Consider the following 10,997-nt stretch of genomic DNA (forward strand, 5'->3'; position numbering starts at 1 on the left):
AGTTTGAGAAATAAAGTAGAAAATAAATGAGATGAACACACCGATAAACATAGTTCGATCAACATGTCCTACATCCACAAGGTAAGAGATAGTATTTTCTTATTAGCTTTCATAGAGGATAAACAAGAGTGATAACAAAGGAGATACAATAGTCTCCATTTCATAAGATCTTTCAATGGAATTACATATTGGCTTGAATTGGCTAGGCTAGCTAATTAATCAATATAAGCAATTCTAATTGTCCACCCAACGACTCTTTATACAACATAAGAAAACCCTAAATTATTCTCCAAGGAATATCATTAGTAGCCATCATAAGCGTACACGAAAATAAGAAGCAAAATGCCTTCACTCGACCAAGCACAAACGTGCTATGTAGGGCACGCCCGTGTCCCTTCCTCAGCTTCGACATTCTTTCATAAAATGACCATAACTTTCTCATTTCGTATCGGAATTGGGCATATGACCTATCATTAAAAAGCTCTTGAAACAAGGTATCACCTCCAACTTGAATCACCTCAATGATCAGTTCTGGATTGAGAGATATGTGCGTTTGAAGTTGACCCTTCGCCATTACACTAGATTTCAACTTATAATAAACAGTTATGGTGATGTAAGGCCAAACCGAAAAATTTACCTGAATATTACTAGCTATGGCGCGTGTTAGCCACTAATTATTCTAAAATGGAGATATACGAGTAAGATTTACTGGGTACTTGGGTAGCCGAACTTTTAGACATGAATAATGATGACAATTCCAAAGAATTGCCCACAGTCCCACTGCATTTCTTTTTCCCATTTCTTGCTCACTTTCTCTTTTTCTTCTTTCTTTTCTGCAACTTTTCTCTCTCTTCCCTATCTCTTCAATTCTGCAACTCTAGGTTAAACTCAATTTAGGTTATCAAATCTTCCCTAAAACAATGCATTGGGACTTAATCTTATGGCTAATTGCCCTTGCCTCTAGCATCGCCCTCCTCATTCTCCTCATTTACCAGGTTTTTAATTTCAATCTTTCCAAACCCTATTTCTCTAATTTTTATATGTTCTTCCCCAATTTTACAAGATTATGTGTTTAACATTTTGATTGTTATGATTGTTGCAGTTGATTTGTTTGTCGGATTTGGAGGCTGATTATATGAATCCATATGAGACTGCGTCGAATATCAATTCTTTGGTTTTACCAGAGTTTGGATTGCAGGCAGCTTTTTCTGCTCTTTTTCTTGTTACTGGGCATTTCTTGATGTTTTTTGTTACTCTTCCTGTTGCCATTTATCATGGTAGATTGTAAGTAGTTTTTAAATTGGGTACCTTATTATTAATTTCGGATTTTGATTTATTATTTCGTAAATGATATGATATGATATGTATGTGTAATATCGGTAGTCTAGTGATAGTGAATTAGTGATAATGGTGGAGATTAAAATCCTACCGGAGGTCGGGGACGAGGGGTGGAATCGTCGAAAGGGGTTTGTGAGAGCATAATTGATAGTGGGTAGTGCAGAATTGTTGAATAATTGCTACAGAATTGATGAGCTGGGTTTTGCCATCTATGTGGAAAGTGAGGCTTGAGTTAAATCTGAGTTGAGTTACATGAGGTTTTGATTAAAGACTGTCACATTATGGTTCCATGATTGAACTTTGCCTCTGATAAAGGTCTTTTGGTGGGTGGGAAGGGTGGTTTCAGATGTATGCTGCGGGATCAAATATGGCCTTTTAGAGCTGATGTAAGAGTTAGTGGTAGATATGATTGAATATTGAGCTCCTTGTTTATTTCTCTTAAATATGAAATTCAGTGTTTTAGACAGATTAGGGAAAGGATGAATGAGGATGGCTTGATTGATTAAGCACGCTTGCACAATGAAATTCAGTGTTTTAGACAAGATTGAGCTTGGTCCTAGCTTAAGTCCAAATTTTTGTCAAGTTGCTTGCTTCTTGCTGTGATGTATCGATTTGCTTCAATAGCTATATTTGAACTTTCAAAATCAGACATGGTTGTGAAATCTCTTAAGTCCCCTAGATCTTTCTATATTCTTGGGTAATTTTGAGAAAAGGCTTTGGTTTACTCCCCCTGTCTAAAAAAAGTGAGAAGTTGAGAACAGCTAGAGCTTTTCTTTGAATGAAAATGTTGGATAAATTTAAGGAAAATTTTTAAATTACCACCCAAAAATATATCCATTTTCAAAATAACCACCCGTTTAATTTTTATTTTTATTTTATCACCCTTTAAATTAAAAAACTACTCATATTACCACCCATTTCAAAATTCCGGTGGATTTTTGTTCTGTGGACCCACCCAACGACTAGTAACGGCTATGTCTAAGTATTACAATCAGCCCTGTCTTCACTCCAGCTCCCCCTAACCTAAAACCAAAAGAAAACAACTAAAAAAACCAAGAGTTTGCTGTTTGAATTGCCACTACTACTTATCATGTTCTTCCTGTCATCACTAACAATCGTTGGGTGGGGCCCACATAAGAGAAATCCACCGGAATTTTGAAATGGGTGGTAATCTGAGTAGTTTTTTTAATTTAAGGGGTGGTAAAATAAAAAAAAAAATTAACGGGTGGTTATTTTGAAAATGGATACATTTTTGGATAGTAATATAAAAATTAACCTAAATTTAACAGCAGTGGTAAATTTTACCTTTTAGAGACCAATTAGGCCTGTCTAGTATATGTTGTAAAAGTGGCTATAATGGTAAAGATTCATTTGTGGATCGAGAGCTGGGAAATTCTATGTGGCACAGACTTTTTGGCAATTATATTTGCCCATTCATGCAATGGGCAGGTAATTTTGGACCTGCATCTTTTTCAACCATGCATGTACTAAAAATGTATCTTGCAAGTTTTAAATATTCTGATTTGTCAAAAACTTCTCTGTCAATGGTCGACTTATTTTTCAATTATACCATCTCTAGGACTATGAATCGGCAAAGCACTTGCCACTACTTCCCCTGGTGACAAGATTTTGAGATTAGTTACATGTAATTCAGCATTGACAAAGACTTCGTACATTATTTCTGTCTTAGAAATCCAACAACAACAAAGCCTTAGTCCAACATGATTTGAGGTCGGCTAACATGAATCGTCATAAGGAATCTAATTGTCTTAGAAATGTCATAAGAAAAAAAAGTTGTGGTCTCTTAAAACTAAGAAGAAGCCAATTCTTAAAGCTCAATATGAATTCTATTTAGCAAGAAGTTTGTGTAGTATATATTTATTGCATCATGAAATTGATGCGGAACAAGTGCTTGAGCACTGGGAAAATAATAGTTGCACACATGAACTTTAAGGATGAACACTTCTAGGGTTTGTGCTGCTTTGTTGTTTTTATTACAGACCAGGATCAGATGTCTGTGTAGAGTTCAAGTTCAGATATGCCTATTTCTGTTGATGTTTATTGATGTCTTGTAGAACTTCATCCACCTAGAAAAAGTTTCTGCGTCATGTGCATATTTTTGGGAAGCACTTGTGTGTCATTTACTTGAGGAAAAGTGTCTTTCAATATTAAATAGGAACTTATAATGATTAAATAATTAATTTTAAGCTTGTTTTACTCTAGCTACAGCTATAGCCATCAGATAAACACAGTTGTGCCACTTATTTTGAGGCACATCAAATTATTATTATTATTGTTGTTGTTGTTGTTGTTGTTGAAGCCTAGTTGCAATTTTTGATGAAGGTTAATAATTAGGAATGATTGTGTTCAGGTTTGTCCGAAATGGTAGTGAAGCCTAGTTGCAATTTTTGATGAAGATTAATAATTAGATTGAGTCTCCTATTTACTTGTACAATTCATACAGTGCCTTAAGTTTCTCTAGAATTCAGTGACCATCTAAATCTTACTTGTAGGCTCCTAATATAAGATCATGTGATTCAGATACAAGAGTTGCAAATCTTGAGATGGAAGAGCTGACGTTATAAAGAGTCAGAGAAATTAGTAGAATGTTGTGTATGACGAGCTTAATTCAGTGATGGACTGAATGACTGGTAATGATAAAGGATCAAGCAATGCAGCTATAATTGGGACAATCAAGTGTTGATACTTGATAGTGCGGAAATTTATTGTTTCACATCTTGAAGAAGGGCATTTTCTTATGGATAAGTATGGGCTAATTTTTGGCTAGGGTGGGTTGGCTGTAAGCTGATAGATTTTCTATTGGTTTTACAATTAATGTCTTCCTTATGTGAAAGATTGTTATGAATTGTTAGATGTTTATTATTACAACTCCTTTTCCAGATTTCTTTAATCTTCCTTTGCCCTGTTAGGCTGAGCTGGGGATTGGCATTAGGTTTTTGTTTTACTGTTTTTACAGTTTCAAATGGCTACTGATGGCCTGAAGCCAGTGACTGATTACTTTAGTATACAAATAGCAAGTAGGAAAACCTTCTTATGCATTTTGTGAATTTCTGCTATTATTGGCTTGCTGAATTGGTTCATGGATAGTTTGTTGCATCTGTTTATGAATGTTGATGAGTGATGAGGAATATAAATGAATTGTTTGTTAATTAGTTTTTGTTGTGTATGGGCGTATGGCTTTATGCTAGCTATCAAAAACAAGTATAAAGTCAGTGTTCGGATTTCTGAATAGGTCCTGTTGTTGCTATTAACCATCTTATATTTGAAGTTTTTTTACTTCTCTTCAAACTTGTAACTATGGCTAACCCCCACGTTTTTCTGTCTGATTATTTTATTTTTTTAGTCTTCTCTGATTTTTATATTGACCAATCCGGCATTGTCTTGGTTTCGTTCTTGAGTTGCAAAGGATTTTTTCTCAATCGATCTAGTCAGAGATCTAAGGGAGTATTTAGTATGGAGTTTCCGCTTATGAGTTATGACCCTTTCCCCTTTTTAGTTTTGATATTTCTGGATGAAGATCATCTACTCATCTAGTGTATGTGCTTATTATTTATTTCTGCCAGAAGTTTCCACTGCATCGACTTGGGCATTTTGTAATCATTTGTTCACCGTATAGAACCGAGTACTTAGTTGAGGAATAATGTTACAAATAAGTCGCAAAAGATTTTTATTAGTCCTTAACTCCTTTTCCTTTATGCAACATTAAAAAAATGCGATGAGGTTTATCCAAGATGAGATACTATGGTATTTGTTGTTGGTTAATGATAAACTGGAGCGACAGTGACAAAAGTAAGAATCTTGGGAGTCTAGGCTATGTCAGAATAACTAAGCATAAAGAGGGTCATCCTAGTATAGGGAGTGGGTTAAGAGAGGATGTCTTGGCTTAAAATGGTAAGGAGTTACCTAATGGGAATATTTTAAGTATAGTAATTCGATATTACTAAGATATGGGAAATCAATCACGATGTTACAGAATTTTTGTTTTGTGTGGCTCAAATGGGGAGCAGTGCCGAGTGGGTTGTTGTGCAACCATATCGTGCTTTTAAGGTTGAACCGTTGAAAAGATAAATTTCTAGAATGATGTTACTGTTCAGGTCAAAATAATATTCTTTTAGAATAGATCATAATAGGAAGTTGATTGTAGCATAGAATTATAGATCTGCACGTTGAGATGGACATGTGAGAACATCTGTGAGGGATGGAATTGTATGTTGACCTGAGGTGGGAGATTGGGGTAATGTAGATTTCAAAAGAAGTCTAGAGATACCACATATGTCTTGGATAGAGGGAAGTATAGAAATGACATTATACATGTGGGTTTGAAAAAGCTGTCTTCTAAGCTCATCTGAATCTGTGATTCTGTATGCCTGATATGAAGATTGTAGGACTTGCTCCCTTCGATTTAAATATAAAATGAACTGCACAAAGGTTTAAACAGAAAATTTGAAACAGCTTTCAGCTTGTGGTATGCAAGTGTCACAATATGTGAACTCATTTGTCCTTACTCAAATGCAGGTTTACTAGGGGAGAGCATCTTGTAGACGTGACAGAGATTTTCAGAGCACTTAGTGTTGAGAAGAAACACCGGTTTATCAAGCTATGCGTTTACCTATTGTTTTTCTTCTTGGTTATTTTCAGGTAATTGATTTTTAATAAATGTGAGTGAAAGAGAGAGAGAGAGTGTGTGTGTGCGTTTGTGTAATATCTATTTTTAGCAGCTTTAGATTAATTCTGAATGTCTTTTCTTGCTATATGCTCATAGATTTCCGGCAGGCTCCTTTTCCAGTTTACCAGTATTCTCATCCGGGCATGGAGACTTAGATATCTGTTCCTCTTTTCTTGAATTCTAGATATGAGCTATTTAACATTAGCCAACGTAGAGCTTTGTAAATTCTATTGTTTGTCCCATCCTGAGGATCTTTTTCAATCTCCCCTCTCTGTTTGTTAGGAACTATAAGCTACTTTTTTTTTTTTTTTTTTTTTTTTTTTTTTGTCATTTGACTTGTCTATTGCAAACAATGGATGACAAATATATTAGGACACATTTTTTTTATGACTGACTTCTGAAAATGATGATACTGTCAAACTTTGCCTTGTCATTTTAATCGTGAGCTGAAGTGTGAAAATCAGTAAAGTGCTAAAGAACCTATCCAGTTCAAGTTATATTAAGAAAATGGATCGGTTGCATTGTTGATTAATGCATCTCTTTTTTTTATGTGCCTCTGCCATTATCCTTTGAATTTACTGTCTGTTCACTTCACACCACATCAGGGGAGGTTGAACTATGCAGTAAAACGGCTAGGTGAAATGCTTTGTTGGAAGTTGCCCTTAGTGGCCTTTTTTTTTAAAAAAAAAAAAAAAAAAAAACTCTCTGAAAAGTGATTCTGTGATGTTGGTGTGCATGGGTTGGAGGTTTACATTGTGTGTTAATTATCACCCTGTCATTATCAATGATGAACTATAATTATGCAGGTTTGTGATAGCTATATATAATTCTTTAGCGGATGAAGATGAAGGATTACATGGATTTTGGGTGTTCTAGATCACCAAGGTCTAATCTCCTATTAACTGTTTTCCCTTGTAAGTACTGTTTATCTTTGGATTTTTGTCAACATGAATAATCAACTTCCATTACAGACGTACATATAAAGAAAAGAAAGCGACTTAAAAGTGCATTTTCTTAAACAGTTTTGACCTTGGGCTGTAAAACCATCAATTTTGAGCTCCATCATTCTCAGTAAGTGAAGGGACTAGTGAAGGAGCGTGTCATTGATCATGGCCACTGAAACTGTCTAAGTGATGATTTCCTTTACATGTCATGTTGCAAAGATGATTACACTATCTGTGGAATTGGAATCTAGCATCAAAGTTGCTTATGTTGTCTAAGATGCCCTTTTTAGTTTGGGTATAAAGGTTGTACGAGAAAGGCTGTAATTAGGTTGTTCCAGTAATGGTGTTTGTCAATGCGACACGTTTTAATCCTTGTTGATTTGATAGTTATAGCCTTTAGTTGTGAGGTAGGATGAACGATGTTGAAACCGAACTAGAGCATAAAGTTGGGGCTCGAAAGCAGAAAGATTTCATGGAGGATGTAGGTTGTGGACCAAAAAGCTTCTTTGTTATCCAAAACCTTTTTTTTAGGGGCTGGCATTAGAATCTAAGGTTCTAAGAGAAGTGAGGTAGGCAATGGTGGGAAGAATAGATGTGACATTCTTGTGCAACTCCCATGTGCTGCTGTGTCTAGTTTATCATAATTTGATGATTGATATCATGATTTTTAATTCTATTTTTGGCTGTCATAATTTGATGATTGATATCATGATTCTGTTTTCCCCATCCACAAATTAAATTAATAAATGAAAAAAAAATGATTTTATCAGTAATATTATAGTATAAGAATTGTTTTTTTTTTTTTTTTTTTTTTATAATTTTTGTAAAGGCATAGGCTAAAATATTTTTGTATTAATGATAAATCCGTGCTCAACAATGATGAAGTCATTTATGATGTGTAACAAGTCTTTTTTTTTTTTTTTTTTTTTTTCCCCTTAAAAATCTTGCCATTATTATACTGTCTAAAATTCACTGTTTAGTTTAAAATGGCAGAGACAAAAGTTTTGCTAGTTAAACCATCACTGTCAAGGGAGTGAGATTATTAAACTTTTACTTATTGTCGCTTACTCGCTTTGCCTTGATTATTGCCAACTTCAGTAATAGTGACCTAATTCTTTTGCTAATGGCTGCTAAATACGACCCTCCTCTTCCCAACTAATGTACCTCGAAGGCTCGAATGAGCACCTAGTGGATAAGGGTTGAGTCTATCATTTGGGATCGAATTAGTGAATTTCTGTATTGGTCTAGAGGTGTGCAAGGCAACGGACATAAATTGTACTTAGAATACTTAAAACTGTGGCGTACATAGAATTATCAAGCTTAAATGTAAACTGTGGTGTACATAGAATTATCAACTTTAAATGCCAATTCCGGTCAGTCGTTGGACTCATTACGCTATAAAGCTAGCTGCGAGTTAGATCGGGAAGTGGGTTAGAGGAACAAGATCACTTTAAGCATCTTCATATCCATAAACCAGCAGGGGGTGTGTTGTCAACTTTAGGCCCTTGAGGCTATTCATTCTCATACTTGACAGTTGATAATGACTTAAACAGCACATTTATATCGACCCACTTACCATCACTACTGTCGGGTCACCCGACAATGACCCTTGGCCCCGGACCCAAGCCCATAGTTATCACCTGTTTAATTTCCTTGTGTTTTTCTTAAATTTAATAATTATTATTATATATTTTTTATTTTTACATTTTTATAAAATTGCTTTCTGGGCCACTCATTCAGTAATGGGCCATGTTATAAATGGCTCAATCTTTTTAAATATCTACCACTCGAAAAGGCGATGGTGGATCCTAAATTCTGACCCGACCATTTCGCAACATGTTGGGTCGCTTTCGGGCCCATTATAGACTGTCACTGTTCCTTTGTTTCCTATGTCCAAATGTGGAGCCCAAAACATATGAGTTGGACTTAACGGTTAAGGGGTCCAATCTTGTACTATTTGTTGGGCCCACAATCCACTTTGAGAGGACAATTTCTGATCGTTGATTTTGTGATTGTTAGAAGTTTAGAACTTAATTATGGGAGTTTAGTAGTACTATACTTGTATTTTCTAAGGAGTTAGCTAACATGTCATTATGTCAAGTGTTGGTAGCTTGAGTAAAGTGAAAACATTGCTTTGTTTGCCTTCATGATTTAGGATTTTTTTTTTTTTTTTTTTTTTTTTTTTTTTTTTTTTTTTTTAACTAAATTTTGCCAAAGGACAAGTACTACCTATTACAAATTCAATGGACTCTTTTTTCGTGTGTATTCCCGATTTGTACTAGTGGTTGTTCTTTCTTGCTTGGGGTCTTCCATGAAAGTAGACATAAATTACATTTTGCGTTATAACCATTGGGAATTCTCGAAAGATGTTTCGAAATGCATGCGTAAAATGTTAAGAGCAACTTCGGCGGACATTATTTTGCGCATTTCTTAAGGCTCTGACCCTACCATATGTTGAGATTAGACTTTAGATATGTTTTTTTTAACACTTAAAATATTTGGGTCTTGCTAAAGTTTGAATTAAGTCCTAGAAAACAAGATTCCATTGCATTTGAGGGTTTAGGTTTAGAATTGGTTAAGGAATGTTAGTATAGAAACAAAACTTTGAAGATAGATACGAATGAAGAAAAATAAGTAAAAAAAAGCTAATGTGTCATATAAATGAAGTCTTAAAACAAGGTTGTAATAAATTATATTCATGACTCAGAATTACGAGTACGTCATGAAATGGACCCCATAAAAAAAGTTGCAATTATGATTTATATATTAACCCTATACGAAGTATTATCTTTAAGTCACCCCATGATCAAAACATGGTTTTAATCATCATACTGCATATAATATAAATTATATGTTTGATTGTGTGAAAAAAAAAAAAAAAAAAAAAACCGTTAAATCTAACTTTAAGTATTAAAATGCTTTTAATTAGAGAAATTGATCCCTTCAAAATATATATATATATAGAAATTGATTTACACTTGTATAAGGAATACATCCATTTGCAATATAAAAATGAAAACATTATTAAACATTTATTAGGTCAATTTATGAGTTATATTTCATGCATTATTAAAATACGTAGTAGTACAGATTTAAGAAACGGATTTAGTGCCTATATGCATAGCTAAAGACAGAATAAAAAAGAAGAGCCTTTGTATTCTTTGTGGAGCAAAAAAAGGCTCAAATCCGGACTTCGAAGAAAAATATCAATTACATTGGTCATAAGTTCTTGCCATTTCAACTTTAAGACGATGGACTATCCTTAATCATGATGGAAATTAACCAACCTTAACCAATAGTTCTAATCCATTTATAAATAAAAGTAAATATAGTAATAGAATACTAAAAAAAATAAAAATAAAAAATTAATAACAATAAAAATAATGAAAAATTCATTTTAACAATTCCAACTTTGCTCAATTTACTTTGAATAATTTGAACTTTTGAATAATTTTAACTTCTGATTATTCTGCAATAATCTTACTTTCACCCTCGTTTTCTTCTAACAATCCTGAAAACCGGTGATATGCTGAAAATGTTATTTAAATAAAATACTAATATGCCACGTTTCTCACGTTTATTGGTAAAAAAAAAAAAAAAAGGCGGAAACACCCAACCCTTGCCACTAGAAAAACATCCCCCTTCCTAGCCCCATCCCCTCCTCCCAAGCCACACCGAAAACCACCCATCCCTTCTCCGCCTCCAAAACCAAACTGCCCCTAAATTTGGGCACCCTCCCCCTCCCCATTTTTTTCTCTCTTCCTTCCCCACCCTTGAATCTAGTGTGACCATTAAAACACCCGTGCACAGTAGGCTGGGTTGGTTTTTCAAGGGGTGGCAGAAGGGTTTTAGATAAGGGAAGGGTAGTTTTTGAGGGGGAAAAGGGATAGGGTTGAGTTTCAAGGCCGGGGGTTTTACGGTGGTTTCGAGGTGAAGTATTTTATGGGCGGTTTGGGGGGTGGGAGTGGTTTTAGGGCAAGGGTTTGGGGATATGGGGGTCGGGTTGAGGAAAGAGGTTGTTTCTAATT

General features: G+C 34.7%; 1 protein-coding gene across 2 annotated transcripts; it reads left to right on the top strand.

The window, feature by feature from the left end:
- The first annotated feature begins 743 nt into the window (after positions 1–743).
- On the top strand, positions 744–7,141 carry LOC145582351 (protein cornichon homolog 1-like). Of its 2 annotated transcripts, XM_081639355.1 has the most exons (5): positions 746–995; positions 1,103–1,284; positions 5,875–5,997; positions 6,832–6,939; positions 7,048–7,141. In XM_081639355.1, the coding sequence occupies exons 1-4, from the start codon at positions 921–923 to the stop codon at positions 6,899–6,901; spliced, it is 450 nt and encodes a 149-aa protein (XP_081495481.1). In that variant the 5' UTR covers positions 746–920; the 3' UTR covers positions 6,902–6,939; positions 7,048–7,141. The 2 variants fall into 2 exon arrangements, with proteins under 2 accessions (XP_081495480.1, XP_081495481.1); XM_081639354.1 differs by lacking the exons at positions 6,832–6,939; positions 7,048–7,141 and adding an exon at positions 6,122–6,357 and having other exon boundaries at positions 744–995.
- The last annotated feature ends 3,856 nt before the right edge of the window (positions 7,142–10,997 follow it).

The sequence above is a fragment of the Chenopodium album genome, chromosome 15, assembly GCF_948465745.1.
Source record: "Chenopodium album chromosome 15, dcCheAlbu1.1, whole genome shotgun sequence".
Lineage (NCBI taxonomy): Eukaryota > Viridiplantae > Streptophyta > Magnoliopsida > Caryophyllales > Amaranthaceae > Chenopodium > Chenopodium album.

Coding starts and splice junctions, on each gene's coding strand:
- LOC145582351 (XM_081639354.1), top strand. CDS start 921: ATGCATTGGGACTTAATCTTATGGCTAATTGCCCTTGCCTCTAGCATC. Junction 1,285..5,874: donor GCCATTTATCATGGTAGATT/GTAAGTAGTTTT, acceptor ACTCAAATGCAG/GTTTACTAGGGGAGAGCATC. Junction 5,998..6,121: donor TTCTTCTTGGTTATTTTCAG/GTAATTGATTTT, acceptor ATATGCTCATAG/ATTTCCGGCAGGCTCCTTTT.